The sequence below is a fragment of the Equus caballus genome, chromosome 3 (genome assembly GCF_041296265.1).
Source record: "Equus caballus isolate H_3958 breed thoroughbred chromosome 3, TB-T2T, whole genome shotgun sequence".
Lineage (NCBI taxonomy): Eukaryota > Metazoa > Chordata > Mammalia > Perissodactyla > Equidae > Equus > Equus caballus.
In genome coordinates this window covers 72,825,381-72,848,760 of record NC_091686.1, presented here as the reverse complement: position 1 = coordinate 72,848,760, position 23,380 = coordinate 72,825,381, and the positions used below count along the sequence as shown (strand labels likewise).

The window sequence follows — 23,380 nt, the reverse complement described above, 5'->3', positions numbered from 1 at the left end:
GATGGAGAGTAGAATGGAGGATATCCCCCTAGGGGATGAGAGTAATGGAGAGATATTGTTCAAGTGGTACAAACTTGCAGTTACAAGATGAATAAATTCTGGAGATCTAATGTACAGTGTGGTAATTATAGTTAATAATACTGTGTTATATACTAGAAAGTTGCTAAGAGAGGTGGCCTTAATTGTTCTCACCACAAAGAAGAAATGGTGATTATGTGATGAGATGGAGGTGTTAATGGTGGTAATCATTTTGCAATATATGTGTATCAAATGAAGACATTTTACACTTTAAACTTACACAATGTTATATGTCAATTATATCTCAATAAAACTGGAAAAAAAAACTGATACAAGGAAGTGAGGAAACTGAGACTGAGGGCGTCTTAATAAGTAAACCCAACGTGTTGGTTAAGCAAAAGTGACCTAGCACAGCATACAGTATTTATAATCTTTATGGATTTAAAAATTAAATGGGAGAAGAATTGATATAGAATTGAACTTTCTATCTCAGCTAAGTCCCTTCCTGACAAGTAGAACAATTTAGTGGAAAGAACACATATTGAAGTTATCTATATGGCTTCAAATCTTCTCTCCACCGTTTACTAGCTGTGGACCTTAACTTCAAAAGCTTATTTCTCTTATCTGTGGAGTGTGGATAATAATGCCTCCTTTGTAGTTTTATATTGTAAACTAGACATGAAATATACAACAATTAGCATTTTCTTTCAGGATTTAAATTAAGTACATTGAAGATAGAGGTAGTGATATACATCTTCCTCTTTTACTCATGCCTCCTCTTCAATTATAACATGAATGAATGTAAGTCTCAGCTCTTGAGTAAGCACTCAATCACATTCTACATCCAATTTTTCTAACCTCTGAACATGAGCTTTCTTGGTAATCTCTGCTTACTTTTTTCTCAAGGCTTCCAAATCCAATCTCCTCTCTCTAGGCACAGAACCATAGTCCTACGCCAAGCATTGGGCATCTTTTAACTTCTCGTTCCTTATGCAACTCCAAACTTCAGATAATCTAATACCTTTGCCAAGTTTAAGTTTACCTTGACCCAGTCACTTTTTCTCAGTAGAAGTGCTTCCTGCTTCAGTGTTGATCAGAGCCAAATCTCTCACTTTTGTCTTCTAATTTCTTTAGAGAGTGTTCCCACCTACATTTATCTCCTTGCATCACTTTCTGTTTTCAACTTCTCTGTCTCTACAACTCTAGACACATAGTCTAAAGGATATTTTGAGGATCATTTCAAGCCCTGTTTGTGGTGTTCCTGGGTACAAAGAAGATAAAATTTAGAACTACTTTGGGCACAGGAACAGGGAGCAGTATTTTTGGGGGGAGACAACCCTAAGAAAATTCCTAACTGTTGCCACTGTTAATGAAGATGATGGTCACTGCCCCTTGTTACTAGTATAACTGAAAGAGAATAATATACCAAGGATAATTACTTGATTTCTGGTATTTTGTGGGAGGGTAGATGGGAAATAAAATCGCACAGATGATTCTTCTTGATGACATAATTTTATTAAGAACATGTAGTCTCAAATCCTAAATAAATCATTCACCAGCTGTATGATCTTGAGTAAATTAACTTTTCTATACTTTGATTTTCTCATCTATAAATCATAATAGTAACTATACTAACCTCATAAGGTTGTTGTTGAAGATAAACTAAAATAATACATATAAAGTGCTTAGTGCGGTACTTGGCAGGCAATACATGTTAGCTATTATTATTGTTATGATGTTAAAGTTTAGAACTTTCACATTTGTAATGACCTATAATTTAAAAATATTTCTTGATAGTTCTGAAATGTGTCTCCAAATGAAACACTCCCTCAGTCACTGACTCTATTCAAATTTACAAAATTTGAATAATGATGAAAGTGACCTACCCATTTGGGAGTATCATGAGTTACTGGTGTCTGGTCACTGGAATCTTCTCTGAAAAATGATCTCAAGGATGAGATATGCCTGTGCCACTATCTCAGGGAACTGGGATGGGTTTTACCAGGATCTGAGCATGAACTCATTTTTCTTTTGCCTCTCTGTTTGCATTCAAATCAGTAAATCCCAAATTATGAGGAAGAACAGGACCTGCAACCTGTCTTTCTTGGCCTTCTAGCTAGCACCCATATAGGGTAGAAAGAAGAATCTGGTTTTATGCATTGGGATTTGGCAACAATAAAGAGGAGTGGCTCAGGATGAGGCATGACCTCTTCTTGTAATGCTTCTAAAGGTAACTTGGTGGGGAGTGGAGGGAAAGAGACATCTGTCTCATTTAAACAAGGGTAAAATAATATAAAGCCTTTCCTGACCATGGGAACTCTAGTTGATCTTCCTTTTCTTTGAAGTTTTTCTGTACTTATTGTCCTCGACACACAATTTAGCTCTTAATTATATCATGTTATGCTGTTCAATTTCATGTGTGTTACTCTCATCTCTCCAAAGTTATTGGAGGCAGTTTGAGGAGGCAGATCATATTTCCTTTTCTGCAAGACTCCGGTGCCAAGAAATGCAAAGAGCTGAATAATCATACCATATATTGGGAAGACAGATGTTTGGTTCTATGGGAAAACTGGCTCACTATATGGAGAATAAAACCTGGGTTCCTACCTAACATCACACTCAAAGGTGGATTATGCATTAAAGACCTAATGTAAAAGGTAAAACTGCAAAGTTAATAGAAGAAAATACAGTAAAATATTTTACGACTAGAAAGAGAGAATGAATTCTTTAAAAAAAAACTTTAAAAATATAACCACATGGCAAAGAAAATTGATCAATACGATTACTTTAAGATTATGGATTTCTGTTTCATCAAGAACAATATAGTCCAGATTAATAGAAGACAGAATGAGTAAGTGCAATGTCTACAACTAACAAACTACTCATATCTAGAACATATAAGGAACTCCTGCAAAGCAAAACTATTAAAACAAACAACTCTAATAGAAAAACAGATAAAGAATAGGTACAGGCAATTTATAGAAATGAAAGCCCAAAAGGCTAACGTGTATACGTAATGATGCAAACTTCTCAGTGATTAGAAAAATGCAAATTAAATCATGAATAAGATGGAACTTAATGGCTATTAGGCTGGCAGAAATTAGAAAACCAATTAATGCCAAGTGTTGGCAAAGATGTGGGGACTTAAGAATCCTCACGCACTGCAGATGGGAGTGCACACTGATTCAGCCATTCTGAAGAGCAATCCAGCACCAATTAGTCAAAATAAGTGTATGCACACCCAATGACCCAGTAATTCTACTTCCAGAAGAACCTGCATGGGTCCATATGGGAATAAGTAGTAGGCTGTTCGATGCAGCACTTCTTGGTATGATGAGCAGAAGGTAAAATATGGTAGATATACACTATGAATCATCATGCAGCAGTTAATAACAATGAATTTGACGTACATTTAGCAACATGAATAGATCTTAAAAAACAGATCTGAGTTAAAAAGTATGAAACTATGAACTAAAAAGTGATGCAATGGACTGAAAATTTGTTTCCCCCCAAAGCTCATATGTTGAAATCCTACTCCCCAGTGTGATGGTATTAGGAGGTGGGGTCTTTGGTAGATGATTAGGTCACGAATGGGAATAGTGACATTATAAAAGAGACCCCAGGGAACTCTTCAGCGCTCTGCTCTCCACCATGTGAGGATACACTGAGAAGTCTGCAGTCTGAAATCTGAAAGAGGATCTTCACCAGAACCTGATTGTGCTGGTACCCTGATCTCCAGAACTGTGAGAAATAAATTTCTGTTGTTTGTAAGCCACTCAGTCTATGATACTTTATTACAGCAATCCAAACTGACTAAAGCAAGTGATTTATAACACAAAGAATGAATTAAAAGCATGTGCACCAAAAACAACGAAATGCATTTTTGCAAGAATGAATACGAAGAAAAGAAGACACAGGAAACACAGATGGTTGCCTGCAGGGGAGGTTAATGGGAGTGTGTTATGAGAATAAAGGAGAGTAAATAAATAATGACAACTAGAAGAGGGCCTTGCACATGATCATGATGCTAATGTGTCATCACCTAACTCAGCCTTTGTACCTGAGGTTTTTTCACTGCTAGAAATGCATGCTTTACTGATACTTAAAAGTCCACTTCCAAAGACAGTTTCTGTTATAGATGCATTTCTTTCACTTCCTTTTGAAAGACCTATTGCATTCCTCTATTTACTTCAGTAAAGACAATGTCACAGTTAGCCTAAAACGACAATAACAGTGTTGGCTATAAAACATAAAGAAAATTCTTGATAAATTATAAACATTTCCCATTGTTCAAAGAATTTATAGATATTTTTAACTAAACAAATTAATTCTTTTTTCCTTGAGAAGTTATGTGGAGTCACTCAGGGTTAGAAGAATAAAGGAAGTCCTGGTTATGTATCTAGGATTTTTCTGGCATTCTTTTTTTTTTTTTTTTTTTTGAGGAAGATTAGCCCTGAGCTAACATCTGCTGCCAATTCTCCTCTTTTTGCTGAGGAAGACTGGCCCTGAGCTAACATCTGTGCCCATCTTCCTCTACGTTATATGTGGGATGCCTGCCACAGCATTGCTTGCCAAGCGGTGCCATGTCCTCACCCAGGATCAGAACCGGCGAACCCTGGGCCACCGAAGTGGAACATGTGAACTTAACCGCTGCGCCACCAGGCCAGCCCCCTCTGGCATTCTTTAAGAAATGATTACAAATGCTATTTTCTAAGGTGCTCTGAATATAAAAGAATGTAAGGATATATATCAATCTATAAATGTTAATTATTGACTTAGGGGAGATGAGATCTCAAAATGGAAAAAGTGTACATGACTTAATGATAACTGAAAATATAGATTATAAGCTCCATTTCCATCTCTATATTTATTATTGTAAGTATATTGCAATTGAGTTTGCATGGGACAAAGATCAGATGGTGATACGCAAAAATGAAAACTGATTTGAGAAAGAAAGAAAATATCTTGGAAAAAAAAGGTTCTTTGATAAAACAAACTAATGCACCTGTCATTTCCAACCTTTTAAAATAATTCTGTGCTTCTGTATTTCTTTGTCAGGAAAGTTAACATGAGCTTAGTTTTTGAGTGAGTGTTCATAGGCATCTTGAGCAGATTTATTATACAACTGAGTTTACTTTTTTCCTTTTGGGGGCAGTCCTGTATTTTAGTTTTAACAAAATTTTTAGTGTTTCATTTAAATATCGTACAACAGGTCTGGGTATTTTAATTTTATTAGTATGTTTGTGAGATAAAATGAACATTTATGATCATCTTTCCTTTTCTCGTATATTTAAAAAATATTTAAAATTTTAAAATGTGGTGTTACCAAAAAAAGCATGTAATGTTACAAATAACCACTTCTGGTGTGGTTAAGTTTTTCCATCTGGGTAATATTGTAGTGGAATAGGGGGAGCAATGGGCTGGGATATCTTGACCTCAGTCCTCTCTCCTTTAAAGGATGTGGTTGAGTTAGAAAGAGTGGTTTATCAGAATCACCTATTTGTTGGAATGGAGATTCCTTTACTCTCCTATCTTCACTTACCCAGCCCATCAGACAGTGATTCAGTGGGTCTGGAGTGGGGCCTAGGAACTTGCAAGATGATTTTGCTGCAAGTGGTCTGAAAATCATGTTTTAAGAAATATTGAGGGAAATGATACACAAAATCCCTTCCACCTACACTATTCTATGATAGAAAGAATTTTTTCTGACTTACCAAACTTTTGCTCATCTCCCGTAAGTCCGTAAGTTGGTATGTGCTATTTTGTCCAGAATTACTATTGATTCGTAGATCTGAAATTTTAAAAGTGCCTTGATAATACTCCATTTTCTGGCCTGTGATGAAAAGGAAAAGCAGGAAATTAAGTGGTTTGGGCATAAATTTCAGGATCTAAGGCCCAACTATAATGAGGCTAATATAAAGTCTTGAATACATTGCTGGGATTACTTCTAATTTAGTTTCATAAAATATATAAGAAAAATAATGATTAATGTTTTGTGTAAGTAATAGTAGCTGGTATTTGTTGAGTGCTTACTATGTGCCAAGCACTGTTCTGGGTACTTGACATGTGTTAACTCATTTGATCCTCACGCCAGTTTTCTAAGATTGGCATCACCTCCATTTCACAGATGAGGAAAGTGAGGCACAGAGCATTAAGTAACTTGCTGTGTGCTATACAACTAGCGAGTGGTCTATCCAAGCTTAAACCCAGACGGTGTGGCTCTAGAACTGGAACATTTCATTACTATATTGCCCCTTGCTGAGGTGAAATGTATACCAACTTATACTCTACTGGAAGTAGAGGTAAATGAACATCCTTGTAAATTTTGGTTTGTAATGTGAGAGCCGGGCACACTAAGAAAGACACAAAAAGAAAGGCAGGGAAAAATTTTCTGAGGTTGGAGGTGAGAAAAGTAACAGGGATGAATCAATCAGATCTCTGCTTGGCTATCAGGAAAGGTAAGAAAACAACAGTGGTGACTCCTGAGGAATCTTAGGAGTATGACCCTGGGGAGCAAGAAAACTACAAAGATTTAAAGATAGAGAATGGAGCAAGCACAAAGTAACCTCTGTCCTTAGGGAGCATGGCTCAGGGAGGACACACTGGTTTTCCGAGCAAAGGACCTTGGAAAGAAATTGGGGATCTGAGGATGGCACATCTCCTACGTGGGACATCTCTGGACTCTGTAGTGCTTTTTTGGTCTCCTGATTACTTATCGATTTAATCCATATTGTTATCAAACCTTATTCTCATAGTAAAGGTGCTTTCATGCAGTCAAATGAACTGACCTGAGAAACTTTGCCATTGGCGCAAACTGCAGATGGGGTTGTCATATGGGGCCCAGAACTATGTTCTCAAGCCCTTTAAAGCCCCTAATAGAGTCTTCACTCCCCCATCAAGTCTGAGGAAGGTGACAACAGATAAGACCATTCAAGTAAGCAGACTGAGCTAGTTGTTTTATCATACACATCTGTGTGAGAGTGACATTGTGGAGATTTGTCAAAAAATGTAAATGACTTACATTCTGCAAAAAAGAAAGATGTAATATAAAAAGAATTCTGAAGTGCATTTTTGTGTGATTACAAGTATGTCAGAAATGAAAAAGTAATCTCTGAATATTGCTTTGGAAAGAAGAAGATTTTTCTCTAAAAATAAGTAATAATATTGTGTCGTACTTATAGTTTACGAATCATTTCGAAATTCATTATTTTATTGGACAAGTGCTTTTCTTTTGCCCTAGAAATGTTAGTGGACAGAAAATGATGAATAAGAGAGCCGATTTTAATAACTAGTTTCTCATAGTTTTTCACTTGAATATACAATGAATTATTAGAGTTGTTTATTATGATTACTAATAAATTTCAGACAATTACTATTTTTGATCTTTTGTGTAGATTATCAAAGAATACTAGTTTGTGAGCTCCAAGGAGATGAGAAATTTGTCTGCGTTGCTTAATGCTGTATCTTGAGTACCCAGAAAATCACTCACACATAATAGGTCTCAGTAATTATTTGTTGATGAAAAGATTGAGTAAATAAAAAAATTCTGAATGTGGCCATTTACTAGTAAAAGTACAAGTTTTTTTGGGGTGAACTTACATTTACGTATATGCAAAGGAATATTTACCAAAAAAAAATGAAATCAAACTGAGTGAAATCTATAATTTTACTTACCAGAGACTAAGAAATGAGCCAGAAGACCGATGGCCACTGCTGTGACTGTCAGTAATAACATGAGAAGGGTGATCATCCATGGTTTTAAACCTCTGCTTCGGTTGCCAAATCCTGCTGCTCTACAAAAAGGAAAACTCACCAGTTACTCTCACATTGTAACTGTTACAGGCTTTCTGGGTCTCCATGGATAGGTGCAAGTTGCTTTAGCCTACATTTCCTAGCAAGAATACATTTGCCTTCAATTTTGGTCAACGTCATCTTGGCATGAGGGAAGGTGTTAAAAAGATCAGAATCTGGGAATGCTCCTGGCTTCTACTTCCGGAGTCATTAGGTGGCTCTCTGTAGTGGCCAGTCCTGACTCTTAGCAGTGTGGTCCAAAGCAGCACCTGTGCTTGGAAAAGGATCATTCCTTTCTCCAACTCTTTTGAACAAAATCTTTTTACCTGTCTATCCTTTCAGAGTTTACAAAGTGATTTCAAATCTTATTTACTTTTTAACTTTTATTTTTAACTCTTTATTCTGAAAATTTTCAGACACATAGAAATTTAGAAAGAATAGTATCATAGAAAACCTCTATATTCATCATATCATTTTATCAATTGTTAACATTTTTGCTGTTTGCTATGTTCGTTTTTTGCTGCTATATTTTAATGTAAATTAAGACATCACGAACTTTCACCAAATCATTATTATAAACACTTTTTATATTGTTACATATATATACTTTTATATATGTTGGATATTTCCAACATAACTACAATACCATAACACTCCTAAAAAATTAACAATGTTTCTCGAATATCTTCAAATGCCCAATCCATCTTCAAATTTCCTCTATTGTCCCTATTATGTTTCCAGATGGTTTGTACAAACCAGGATATAATCAAGGACCACATAGTACCTTGGCTATGTCTTTTAAGTCTCTTTTAATCTAAGAGCTCTGCTTCCTTTTTAACTTTTAATGATATTGACTTGTTGAAGCGATCAAGCCAGTTGTCCTTTAGAATGTCCCACCTACTGGACTTGTCTGAATGCTTTCTCATGATATGATTTAGCTTGTTCTTCTATCATCAGAGTAACTAATATTCCTCATTTCTTGTAAGCTTAAATTTAGATCTAAAGGCTTAATTAGATTTTGGTTAAATTCATTTGACAAGATTACTTCAGAAGTGATGCTGTATATTTTATATTGTGTAACCTCAGAATTAGAGGAAATTTCCACAATTTAGGAGGAAAAAATAACTCTTTATTTTGTTCTAGCACCTTATGATTGACAGTTGTGCTAATCACATAGTATCAAGTATTTGTTTGCATGGATATTAACCTATACCTAACTATGAGCTCCTCAATGGACAGGACAAGTCTTGTTCATCTTTTTGTCATTAAGACCTAACAAGGTGCCTGGTACAGAGTAGGAATTTTATAAATCCATGAGAATCAGGCAGGTGTTGTACCAACTTTGTATATGAAATAACAGAACTGAGAGAGACGATATCTGATTTGTTAGAGTCAAGTGGCTTAAAAGGGCCCAGTCTTCCAGCTCATCTTCTAGTGCTCCTCCTCTACGACTTGCCGTTGTAGTCAACTTTACTTATCTCTTTCATTAGAATTTATATTTTCAAGTGTGCATTGATAAGCCAAATTTTGGGAGGGGGCAGAAGATATTTTTCATATTTCCTTCGTAAGATTCAGTGCAATACTTTGCACTAAGTAGGCTTTTAATAAATATTGATTGATTTACAAAAAGTTTTTCTTTTGAATATAAAAGTATTTATATAATTTGTATATAAATTTCATATATATAAAAATATTTTACATAAAAGATAAAAACTGTTTGGATCTCAATAGTTAAAAAGATGATACTTTTGGCATAATAATACATTTAACCAGTAAACCTACTGGAACCTGAGAGACCTGAATTCTGTTGGATATGGAAAAGATTGACAATGTGTGCACTGACTGATTAAAAAGAATCTAGACAACTGGCTGTGGAAAGGCAGTATGTCCTCTGATGGACAAGAGCTAAGGTGCCAGAATATAACAACAAACAAAAGCTCCGTGGGGTATGACCTTACTTAGCCTCTGAAGTGGCTTAAAACCTAAATTCAGACATGAAGAACTTACACACTATTCAGTATAATTTAATGCATTTTTCAGATGAGGAAACTGAGGCCCAGAGTTAATTAAGTTATATTGGAGAACCAAGATAACAGAAGTAAGCGTCATCTCAAACTCATGTCTCCTAACTTCTAGGAAACTATTTTTTCTCAGCACCAGACTGCCTCTCCATTGATTGCATTTTAATTCTTAAATAGATTTATTATTTATATGTTCATCTATTCACTCATTCATTCTTCATTTATTTGGCCATTCTTTTTCTCAGAAAATCTTGTCAGTATGTCTCTAAGTCATCGAAAAACAAAAAAGGACCCAAGGAGAAAGGCTTAAACTCAAGGAGGTTTACGAGCTTAGAAATCTAGCTCCCCATGGGAGCACAGTTCCTCCTAGTAGGTCAAATGGAGAAAGTATGAGATAGGAAGATCACATCCCCACGAGCAAGATGCACACAAACTCACACTGTTACGGACTAAACTGGGGGACTCTAAGCAGAAGAGCAGTTCAATACCCATTGCCATACTGCTTCAAGTGCTTGGCCGTCATGCCCACAAATCCCATACAAGGAGTTGTGAGCATGGGGGGGGGGGGGGAAATGGTGACCAACAAACAGGGGTGATAAGTTGTCAGAATGTTTCTTCTTTTGAGAAAACCTTTGGGGAATGTGACAGCTGCACAATGCCAAATTACAAAAGCTGCAAGAGCCAGAGGTTAAAGCTGCAGCTGCTTAATCTTTATATGAATAAACTTTCAACTTAGTATCAACTCTTATGAATATGAACAAGCAAGGTATAAAAGCAACTATGCATCATCAACTTCCTGGAGAGGTTCTGCTAGAGATTTGCGTAATATCACTTCAGATTTGAAGAGAAATATACTTAGTAAAGCCTTTGGAATCTAGCCTGTTTGTAAGTAGAGATGTGCCATTGTGCTCATGCATTTTTTCCCCCTGCTTTACTTGTAAAACAAACACTGGTGTATTAACTTTCTTTTGATGCTTAACAAATTTAGCATCTTAAAGCAACACTCATTTATTAGCTCACAGTTCTGTTGGTGGCATGGCTGAGTTCTTTGCTCAGGATCTCACAGAATTGAAATCAAGGTGTCTGTTGGGGCTGCTATGTCATCTGACTTTTATGATCCTCTTCCATGCTCGCTTAGGTTTGAGGCAGAGCTCAGTTCCTTGAAGCTGAACTGGGGTCCCTGTTCTCATGCTGCCTGTCAGTCAGAGGCCTCTCTTAGCTCCTAGATGCCACCCACACTCTTTACGATGTGGCCCACTCCATCTTCAAAGCTAGCCATGGAGCATCTCTTTCTCATCAAATCTCTCACATTCTGAATCTGTCTCTCCAGGTGGAGCCTAGTCCTTTTTTAAGGTGTCACCTGATTAGGTTAGGCCCAACAAGGTTAATCTCCCTATCTTAAGGTCAACAAATTTGAGACTTCAATCATATCTTCAAAATCCCCTCACAGCAGCACCTACTTTAGTGTTTGAATAAGTGTGAGAAGGAATGTGTACACCAGGGGATGGGATCTTCAAGGCCATCTTAGAATTTTATCACAACTGAAAATATTTTGACTTTCATAAAAATGCACAGAAATCTATAGCTTTCAAAGAAAGCATGTGAAATTTTAAATCTTCTCTAATTTTTGTGGAGGTGGTGGAGAACTATTTCATTAAAAGGGAATTCTATGTTAAGCACACAATTAGAAGACTAAGGGGTATTTTATTAAGGTAATAATTTGGGGGACTATAAAGTGAACTTTTGGGAATTACAATGGGAAGAAAGCTAGAAGTAATCCCTGATGGTGACCTAATTGGCACTCTGCATTCCTTTACGGAAAGGGCAAGTACAAATGATACTTATTCAGAGTAACGCAACCTGTAAGCTGCGTAAAATCCGATTTATCATATCCATTGCATCCTCATTATTTGATTTTTTCAGTGTTTAGAGGGGAGTATTCAGGCATGATTTTTCCAAAGATGTTGTCAGTGAAAACATGGTGATAATTTGAAAATTTTTAGACTTTGCTTTTTGCAGTCTCATGGACTGAGAGATGCACACCTTGAAGACTATATAGAACAGTATAAATTGTTAGGGATCAGAGTCGGGATATTCATTTCCTCAGTAACCAAGCTCTAAGCTGATGACTTTTGTATACGTGAGTTCAAAGATGACCTGGGTTAGCAAAACATCATGGACCCCTAACTCTACGTGGATCATCCTTTTCCTAGAAAGGACTTCCCTGAAGGCAGTAACTTTAGCTCGTTCCACAGTCCACATCAAGCCCTTTTTCATTTTATCTGCAAGCTCCAAATCTTTCCTTTTTCAGGATTATTTTTCTTATCATTATATAAGTATAGATAACAGGATTATTCTACAAATTATCAATTTACAGACAGGTTATGTTCCCATAAATCTTCGTAAAGACACATTTTTGACGTTTAAAATATACTATCTGATTTAAAAAGAAATTATTGGTTAGCTTCCCAGACCAACCTACAAGTCTACTTAACTCCTAATGTAACTGAACAAATGTGCTAAATGCACTAAATTCCTGGGAGCCGTTTGATGCAGAAAACTTTGTTCCTCTTTTCCTAGCCAGTACCCATCACTGGAGGAAAGTTCTTATAGAACCAAAGTGCCAAACTCTCCTTCCACCGATGAAAATCCTCATTCCCTCTGAGCCACTGAACTCAGTCATTTGTTACAGAAAAGCAGCCTTTTGTGATGATTTAATATACTCTGATATGTGAATATCTGTCTGAATATTCTGTGACTATTTTAGAATGACCAGTTGATACACAAAGTGATAGGAACAAGAGCTACTATTTAGAAGTGCTGACTGTGTAGGAATTGTTGATATATTGTCACATTTCACCCTCCAAATACTCTTGGCAGTTGAATTATTTATCTTCATTTTACAGGTGAATAACTGCTCTATTCATGCAGGAATACAGAAGCCCATTTTTTTCTGCGATATCAAACTTCCTTTTGAGAGTGATGTTTTTTCCTTTTTCAGAACAGGCTTCCTCTTAAAAAAAAAAAAAAAAGAACAGCCTTCCTATTAACCCAAATGAATAATGTGTGGAATTTCAAGCAGCTTAAAAGACAAGTAAAGAGTTTTAGGAAGTGAGAATAGAGGTTGTTTTACTCATCAGAGAGGCCACCGATCTTCACTGTGGTTAAATCTTGAATTTGTTTTTGCTTCTACATATTTTTCCTTTCCACTGGCTTTAAATTCTCATGAACCTTCAAAAAGTTAGGATTCCCTTCTCTCCCTACAGATGCTCCCGTAATAGTGACCGGGTCCTCTGGAGGGGAGGCGGCAGGAGGAGGGCTGTGAAGCAGGTGGGTGTGAGGAAAATTAATGATTGTATATGGTGTTGTCTGTAAAGTCTGAGGGCTTTTATTTAATTTGACACTTTTTTCCATGCTGCCACATGTTCCATGTATGTTTTAATTCTTGAGATCTTATGTGTACTCACATCTTCTGACCCCAAAGTGTGCAAGATCTTGAAGATAGGGAATAAGTCACATAACATTGAGGCATTTGTCAAGATGTGCTCCCAGGTAGTGGGGCAAAGGGAAGCTATCCGTATTCAACTAGATTTGGAAAAAAATGAGTTAAATAAAGTTAAATAGGATCCTCATTCCCAGAAGTCTAGAGCCTTTAATGGTTTCAAATGGGGGTAAATGTGAGAAGCATTTCTGTTTTAGTTTTGTGTTTATCCTGTTTACTGATATAACCCTGGTGGCAAATATACCACCTGGCTCTAAGTAGATACTTGAATACTCTTTGTTGAATTGGATTGAAGTAAAAGTTCTCCAAAAATTTTTTTTTAAACCACCATATCTACTAATACCTCGTGGGATTCTGATGTTCCACAGAGGACAGTTTTGAAAACATGGCTCTAGATGTATTTACACCACTGTGGTGCTCCATGGAATGCCTCCTTGTCAGGAGGTTAAAAAAAAGAAAAAGAAACAAAGAAAATTTCTGATATTCCTTCTGTATCTAACACCAAGATATGGGTGAGGATGAGGGCTGGGGCAAAGAGAGAGGTACCGCTCTCTCTTGAATAATACCACTGTGAGTCCGGACGAAAGAAAAATGTCTGTGAAAAGTGGTGAAGACATTCAGGCTGAGCTGAGTTCAGAGGACTCAGAGAAGAAAAATCAGTACCCCAGAAAAGACAGCGCTCCACTTCTTCTACTATTTAGGGAAATGCCTTCACCCTAGTCCCAGCGATGGAAATTGGGCAAACTGGCAAAAAAGGGAGTGTAACTGGGAATTTTGAGGTTAGAAGAGGAAAATGTGAACTAAGAGGGATTGGAAACACCTTTCCTGGATTCCCCATAGATGTACTTCACCCCCACGGAGGGATACCCCCAGCCCCTGACACTTCCTGACAGGGACAAAGTTACTCACTAATCACTTCTGGCCTGCTAGGATGGATTTACTCCAAATTCTTGCAGCCTTTTCTTTCCTCTAGCATCTACCCAACCTTAATGAGTGTAATTAATTTCATATTCTTGTCCCTTCTAAGTCTCCTTGTCTTTTTCAGTAAAAGGGCCTTCCCATCCCATGTTCTGAGATATAACTGGCATTAAACTCTCTCTCACCTTCAGATATCAGCAAAGTATGGACTTTTCTTATGCTAGCTTATTGCTGCAAAACCTTTCTTAAATGGTGTTGAACTTCAGCTCTGGATTAGGGATAGAGCACAATCACGTGTTAGTTTAAATTAAAGCGACATGATTGAACTGACTTCTAATTGGGAGTGGTACAGCATTAATGATAGGAGCCCAATCTCTGGAGCCAGACCACCAGAGTTCAAGTCCTAACCCTGCACTTGCTATGAATATTTTGGGGTTAATATAGGGTTAATAATGTGAGGCAAGGCATTTGACCCTTTTATGTTTTAGTTTCCCCTCTTGTAAAATGGAAATAATATTAACACATACTTCATAGGATTTATATGAAGATTAAGTGCATTAATTCATGTAAAGTGACCAGCACATAGTAAATATTACATAAATGTGAGCCATTATCACTATTTTTGTTCTTCTTCTTATTACACATTGATAGAAATCAGCCATGCTGATAAGTGGTCATTTTAGTAAAAGGATATTTATGGTAGGTAATTTTGGTATGAGTAGCATTTTGGATTTTAGGATCATCTTGGAGTTGGCCCTACAGGAGGAGCTTAGATAGATAGGGTATTAGGAAATACCTAGCGTATTTATTTATTTTATTTTGAGGAAGATTAGCCTTGAGCTAACTGCTGCCAATCCTCCTCTTTTTGCTGAGGAAGACTGGCCCTGAGCTAACATCCATGCCCGTCTTCCTCTACTTTATATGTGGGACGCCTACCACAGCATGGCTTTTGCCAAGCAGTGCCATGTCCGCACCGAGGATCTGAACCGGCAATCCCCGGGCTGCCGAAGCGGAATGTGCGCACTTAACCGCTGCGCCACTGGGCCAGCCCCACCTAGCATATTTTTAATGCAATATTAATCAACAGAAACATGTCTCCCATTGTAGATCAGAGTGACACAATAACATAGAGATGCTGTTTTACAAGTACAATATTAATAAAGGCATAAGGGATTAAGTAACAAAACAGAAACTTATTACAGAATGTTCTACCTTGCTAGAAAAGATAGAAACCAATCAAATGTTGTTATGTAGTTTGTGTGTGTGTGTTTTGGCTTAGTCCTAACATGTTTTTGGCACAAGGTACAGTCCCACCTATTAAAGTTTGTAAACTATGTATCGGATTGGAGGTTAAGGCCCAGGCTGGCATGATATGCATTTATGAAAAATGAATTGTTTGTATTCAAATGCATGGGTCAGAGCCTTGTACATAAAAAATATGGCCCGACAAATTACCTTTAATAATTGACCAAATATTATAATATTTTTTATTCCTCTTTTGTCATTTCATTTGTCTGTCCATTCAACTATCCATCCATCTGTCCATCTATCCACCTATTTTTCTTTTTTACAAACTTTTATTGAGTCTTTATTATATTTTAGGCATCATGCTGGGCTTAGGGAGGCAAGGATGAATAAGACATGGTTTCTTCCCTCATGCAATGCATGGTACAACCTATAATGCTTTTGTCTCAAACTGAGCCATGTGATTGAAAATAATGAAGTATTGTTAACTACTTTTCTGTAAATATTTAAAGTAGCAACAAGTAACAAATTTCCATTAAGGTAACAAAAATGAGAATTAAGGATATAGAAAAATAGAAAAAAACATATATATGTGTATTGGTCTCTGTCCCAGTTCCTGGCACAGAGCTCTTAAAACCCCTGTAATTTCCCAAGTGATAAGAGCATCTTTTGTTCTAATATTTGGTCTTTGACCAATTCCTGACATAGAGCTCCTAAATTCCTTGGAATTTTCTAGGTGATAGAGGTGTCTTTTTTTTTTCCAATGAGGTAACTCTTGGAGGATCCTGAATAGCTTCAAGATGGAGGCTAGTCATCAGAAAGACCAACTTATGATGAAAAGCTTGGAATTTTCAGCTCCACCTTCTCTCCTCTGGGAGGGGGAGAGGGGCTAGAGATTGAGTTAAAAATCGATTATGCCTATATGAAGTCTCTGTAAAAATTCCAATAGTATGGGGTTTGGGGAGATTCTTGGTTGGGGTACACATCTACGTATTGGGAGAGTGGCACACCCCAACTCCATGAGGACAGACTTTCCTACACTTGAGACCCTTCTGGACCTCTGTATGTTGTCTCTTTATTTGGCTATTTATTCATGTCCTTTAATATCTTTTGTAATAAACTGGTAATCTAGTAGGTAAACTGTCCCTGATTTCTGTGAGCTGCTCTAGCAAATTAATCAAACTTGAGGAGGAGATTGTGGGAACCTCTGATTTATAGCCAGTGAGTCAGAAGCACAGGTAACAACGTGGACTTGCAGTGAGCATCTGAAGTGGGAGGAGAGGCAGTCTTATGAGACTGAGCCTTTAACCTGTAGGGTCTGTGCTAACTCTGGCTAGTGTTAGAACTGAATTGAATTGTAGGACAGCCAACTGGTGTGGGAAAACTGGTTGGGGAAAAAACCCCACACAGCTGGTGTCAGAGGTGTTGTGACAGTGTTAGCAGTGTGCTAGTAAGGGAAAACACAGAGTTTTTCCAAGGTGAAGGTTTTTAAAAAAATTTCCGTAAGTCTTCACTTGCCTGGACAGATCTTCTCTAGGCATCCTAGTGTTGCAGATATGCCCTAGCTTTTATGGTCAGAAGACTTTGGCAACAGTCTCTGCTTGTAGCTCTTTCACATGTATCTTGAGAAACTAATGAAACTTCTCTGAATTCAGTTTTGCCACCTGTAAAATGGTGATAAGAAACACTACCCAGAGATGTGAAGTAATGAAGTCAGGAAATAGAGGACTCTAGCGCATATCAAATTCCTTCTCTGGGTCAGGAGTTTTCATATGGGTTATCTCATGTAATGATTGCCACAGCTTGGTGGGGTAGGTCTTATCATCTCTATTTCACTAATGAGGAAACCAAAGATCAGAGATGAAAGGCAGCACAGCTTACAGAGTGAAGGGAAGAGAAGACCTTGTCTGACTTCAAAGCTGTCTCTTTTGTAACCAGGCCACTCTGATAAGGAATGTGAAAGCCTTTAATAGTTTTCTACTCAGACCTACAACTACAATATGCAACTATGTACTGGGGGGCTTTGGGGAGAAGAAGAAGAAAAAAGATTGGCAACAGATGTTAGCTCAGGTGCCAATATTTAAAAAAAAAAATAGTATACTATTCAAATGTTGCTTATAATATTTTTGCATCCCCACTGGATCAATTTCTTGTCATTGCCTAAGATATTTCTAAAGAACAACTATGAATATTTTGGGGTTAATATGGTGTGTATAGCTTGAGTATAAAGCTCAATAACTCTATGATCAGGGGCAACTTTCTTTTTCTGTAAAATGAGGTAATAATATCTAATTCATATGAGGATCATAAAGAATAAATGAGATAATGTATCAAAAATGATCTATGTTTTTAAAATAGATAACAAATGGTAGATGTTGTAATAATTATGAAAAAACTACCACCACTGTGGATTCATATACTTATCATAAATCCCTATCATCTCAGTTTCCAAATATTTTATATACATATCCACTAGCCTCACTATCTTATCTACAAGTACATTATTTTCTACATACCAGACAATTGGAAGAGAGAGAAAGCAAAACAAAGAAGAGGATGCTGTAAACTAGCCTTTAAATCTTAATGGTATGAATACATATTTTAATTTAATTCATCTCACTGAATGACTAGCACTATGAATCTTTTTCTCAAATTTTAAATTAAAATACAAAAAACTATTTTCTCTTGAAAATTACCAAAAAGAAGGAAAAACAGAATATCTTAATATTGAAACTCTAACTCCAGACTGCCTCAAATCCCAACTCATTAACCTGTGATGTAGGGCTAGTTACTTTTTTACCTATAAAATGGAGATAATAATAGTACCTAACCATAGGCTCGCTGTGAGGATTAAATGAGCTAAGACAATGTAGTGCATGTGTGGCACATAGTAAGCACTATGAGTTTACTGAAAACTGACCAAACAGCAAAATTTAATTGATAATTTATACAAAGTTTAGTGATCAGTAAGTAACATGGAGGTTTTACTTTGCTATTTTGACTCTGAAGGTATATTATTTGAATATATTAGAGAACGGACTTGGCAAATTAACAAGTTGATTGAAATTAGTATTCAAAATAAAATTAAAATGTAAAACATGAATGCTTGAAATGACTTTCCCAGGAATATCTTTTGCTCTAAAGGATGATAATGGAGAGAAGGAATCTAATTTTTGCATTTGTAAAGAGCTATAAGAAGAAAGAGCCTGTTATCCTGGGAACAGGAGAACAATCGCAAATGACAAAGCCTTTCGATATTTTATCTTTTGTAAGAGAAGTAATTGAGATATTATGTGAGTGAATCACCCACTTAACAAATTTATAAGAGTATGGATATTGCAAATGCAGATGGATAGTCACAGCAAAGTCAGAACACTAAAGACTATCTCTGAAATGTAGAGAGGAGGGTCACAAAATCCATAGAGAAGAGATCCAAGGTTCAATAAGGCAGAAACAGCAAGGATATGAATCACATGTATTTTGACAAGACTTCCACGTTGTGTTTCTTGTTAATAGAGAGGTAAGAATGGTGAGCATGACTGCGGAACATATTGTAGAATTAGTGTAGGTGAGACATAGGGAGTCATAGTAATTATTAAGCATTTGCTTTGCCTCAATCCTTAAACCTGCCTGTTAGTGTGACCGGCAATCTTCAGCAAATCCTCCAAATCCTAAATTAAGGTTCCGTGAATTTATCTTAAGGAAACTATAACATTCAGTGTTTCCCACTGTCCCCTTTCTTTACCAACAAGTGTCATGGATATCCTGAACAGTTGCACTGAACCCCAACATTACTCCTATAATTTACTTTCCTTAGATTGAAAACATTCCTATAAACACATAGATATTCTTTAGAAAAGAGGAGTTTTGGTGTCTATAATCATGAGACTTGATATTTTTAAAAGCATAATTTTGGGACTGTGAAATATGAAAGGTTGGAACTACTGCTTTACAATATCATAGTTTCCATAAACATGGAATATGTGTTTTTAAATTCAGTTAGTTTTAATAAATAAGCAAAACGGTAATTCTAGACATTTACATTTGTTTACTCATTCATTTGTCCAACAAATATTTATGGAGTGCCAATGATGTGTGAAGCTTTGTAGACCCTGCCTAAGGATCTCAGAGACCCTTTGACAATTACTATGTGCTTGCTAAAGGACTGATACAAATGTGTATTTCGTTAGTGGGAAAGGAAGCCCAGTGAAGTTCACTGACTTGGTGGCTGATCTAGTGTCAAATTCTCATCTCTGAAAGTCCCCAGGTAGAATACTTGCCATCTAGAGAGGCTGCAAGAGTTCAGGAAGACTGGACTTAAGAAGTACATTGCAGCTCTCTGATTCTGGCATCATACAGTTCTGTAGACCCAGAGAAGTCGCTTAACTTCTGTTTCCCTTAGATTCCTCACTTTAAAATGGGAGTTAAAGATTCTTTTTCTAATTTTCTTACAAGGATGTTCTGACTATTAAATGAAATAACGTATGTAAAAATGTTTTGAAAATGGCATAAATCTAAGCAATGGTGAAGGATTATTGTCATCATGGATGTTTAAAATCACTATTTTAATTGTATATAAAGTTCTGTCAAGGAATCTTATTTTTTCCTTTCCTTTGCCTGTAGCAAACCCCATTTGGAAAAAAAAAAAACTTGAAATAACTCATAGTTTTCTTTTTGCTTTAATATTTAATAGGGAAATTTTTAGAGAGCAGACCTGTTTTCCACAATCTGGATCCCCTGTTTCCTTTCTGCTCCCATGGAGTCTTGAGATTTCTATGATGAAGGCAGGCGTTTCTGCAGCTGTTGACCTCCCAATCTGCATTAGTTCCCAGGGACTGACTATCGGGACAAGGGAAATCAGCTAAAGGGAAAGTGCTGTAGAAGCTAAATTTAGTCAGATTGCTGAAAGGAGGCTTTTCTGAAAACAAACAAACTCCTGTCCTGTATCTGTGCCTCTCCCATCTGAATCAAGTAGGACACAATGTAATATAGGTTTTCATTAACTTCTAAAATCCCAGCTGTTGAATTTGGCAACATGAAATAATGTAACAATGATTTTTAATGCAAAAATATTGATTTCAAATACAGTGATTAATTAATCCAGCTGCTATAATAATTCCAGAACTCTCACAAGATCCAGTGCAGACGGAATCCATTGAGGACACCTCACAGGCAGTCCTCCCACGTGCTGGGAACCCAGGCAGTAGAGCAAACAAGCCATTTACAAAACAAAACTGAACTTACCGATACATCATCTTCGGAGGAAGAACGTGATCTTGGAGATCTGCACCTGCTGAGCTCGCCTTCCTAATCAACTACGTGACATCTCTAGGGATGCTAGAGGTCTGCAGCTGGAAGACATAAGGAAACAAATTACAAGGAGTTGAGCTGAAACTAGTCCGACAAGTCTGAACAGAAATGCCTCAACCCAGAGAATAGCTTGAAGAAAACAGCCCAGAGACAGCACAGTCCCAACAAGAAAGCAATATTGTTTTTGATATTGACTAATTTTGTTAAAGAAGAAACTGGTTGCAAGGATTTGAATGAGGAATACCTTAGGGATGTACTAGAATTATGAGTTTAAAGATTATTGGTAGGTGTACAAATGTATTAAAGAAACCTTCACATAAAAACTCTCAATAAAAACAATCAATCAGATATTCCTAAAACCTAGATTCATAATATAACTCAAAAAATACTCTTTAAATTTTTGTTGAACAACAACTATCTCCATGTATCACAGGGGTATAATGAATTTATTGATACATAATCATTTTTCCTTTAAAAAATACTTCTGAAAGTACATACAAAAAAATTTGTATCAAACCAGATTTTTCCCAAAATGACTTAATGTAATAAATGTATATTTTATACATATATATGATGAGAGAGAGAGAAAGAGACGTTTATCAGAATGAAGAAAAGAAAAAAAGATCAAGGAAACAATATTCTAAATAATTTTCCAATTAGACAGCATGCATATCTGCTCTTTGTGAATACCGAAACATTGGAAATGAGGCTGAAGCTCTGAGGGACCCTGTCCTCATTTTCATTCCTTCCCTTCTCCTCAGAAGCAACTCGTGTTATTAGGGGCCATCTTTTGCTAGAACATACTAAGCACTTCGACACACATGCAGACACACACACACTTAAATCCATAGAAAAACATTTGGATATTAATTAGACAATGTCATATTATACCCATCCTTGTGCAATTTTATTTTTCTTCATTTAATATTTTGGAGATCTTTCTATGTTGGGGGACATAGATCTACCTTTTTTTTGTGTGAGGAAGATTAGCCCTGAGATAACATCTGTCGCCAATCCTACTCTTTTCGCTGAGGAAGACTGGCCCTGAGCTAACATACGTGCTCATCTTCCTCTGCTTTCTATGTCGGATGCCTGCCACAGCATGGCTTGCCAAGCGGTGCCATGTCCACACCGGGGATCCGAACCAGCAAACCCCGGGTCGCTGAAGCAGAACGTGAGACCTTAACTGCTGCGCCACTGGGCTGGCCCCTCTACCTTGTTTTTTTAACAGCTATATGAAGTATGAATATAATTAGTGTTTAGCTTTGATTATTATATCACAACCAAATGATATCCATTTAAAGGGAAACACTACTTTAAATAAAGGTTTTCAGCAGTCATTGCTTCTAACACTTAGGGAAAGTACATTTGAAATAACCCTGGACAGTACTGCATAGTGCTTTAAGTGAATAGACTCTCTAGAATCAGAGTTCCAGGGTTCACATCTTAGCACTTTTTGTGTCTGTAAAACAGCAGTAATACTAGTGATTACCTCATAGAGTTTTTTGAAATGTAAATGTGTTAATATATGTAAAATGCTTAGAATAGTGCCTTAAAATGCTTAGAAATGCTACTGTAGTGCCAATGGAAGTGCTACAGAAATATTAACTATAATTAGTAGGACAGTTTATTTGCATGTATTTTCTTACCTACTATCTAACAGAGAAATACTTAGTGAAGCTCGTTCTATTGAACTATACAAGGAGCACACATGGTTACAGTCTTTCTTTCCCTTCCCTTTTGTTTCTTCCCTTCTTTTCCCTCCTTTTTCCCCTGACACAGTGCTTCATGGAGTACTGAAAAGCAGCTAGATGTAGAAGGGAATTCTGACTCCCTAATAGGTATGTGAACTTGGACAAGCTACTTAAACCCTTTTAGCATCAGTTTCCTCCTGTATGAAATGCGCTGATAACCATTTATGTGCAGGACTTTTGTTAGAATTAAATGACATATGTATGTGAAACTGCCTAGCACAATAAATGGCAGCTTCCACTGCGGGTGGCGGAAGGCTGGTAGACAGAGCCCAGACTTTGGAGGGAAATACACCTTTCTGTAAATCCTGGTTCCCACACGGCTGCTGCTTGGCCCTCTGCACCTTAGCTTCTTCAGCTCTAAATGTAATTAATAACTTTGTAGGAATTAAATGAGAGAGTAATGTGAAATGCTCCCCACACTAACTGGTATTTATAAGAATGGAATCCTGAACTGTATTAAGATAAAATGGTGGCCACACTGTACATCATCAGCATGGCAGAACATGGCAAGCAGTTTGCTTAGAACTTCTCTATTAGCCCTGACATCTGGCTTCTTAGCTTTCTGGGTCTTTGTCTGCAGGAGGGTAGAGGACTAAATGGCTGAATGTGAAGGTAAACTCCAGAACTGATAGTGGGAGTGTAATAAGCTATAGTCGAACAGAAGGTGATACGGCATAGTGACCAAGAAACATAACCGAAACCAAATTTCTGGCTTTCATTAACTACAGCTTTGAGTAAATTCTTGACTTTCTGAGTGCAATTTTCCTTCTCTGAGCATAATAATGTATGTGCACGTTAAATGAGATTACCTCAAAGGCATT

General features: G+C 36.8%; 1 protein-coding gene across 1 annotated transcript in view; it reads right to left on the bottom strand.

The window, feature by feature from the left end:
• The window catches only part of TMPRSS11A (transmembrane serine protease 11A), a 50,026-nt gene extending 29,101 nt beyond the window's left edge, over positions 1-20,925 (bottom strand). Inside the window, exons 1-3 of the mRNA XM_014738874.3 lie at positions 20,740-20,925; positions 7,693-7,811; positions 5,733-5,851 (exon numbers count right to left, since the gene is read on the bottom strand). Coding sequence (XP_014594360.1) covers positions 5,733-5,851; positions 7,693-7,811; positions 20,740-20,750 — 249 coding nt within the window. The 5' untranslated portion in view covers positions 20,751-20,925. The remainder of the gene's footprint in view (positions 1-5,732; positions 5,852-7,692; positions 7,812-20,739) is intronic.
• Between the last annotated feature and the right edge of the window lie 2,455 nt (positions 20,926-23,380).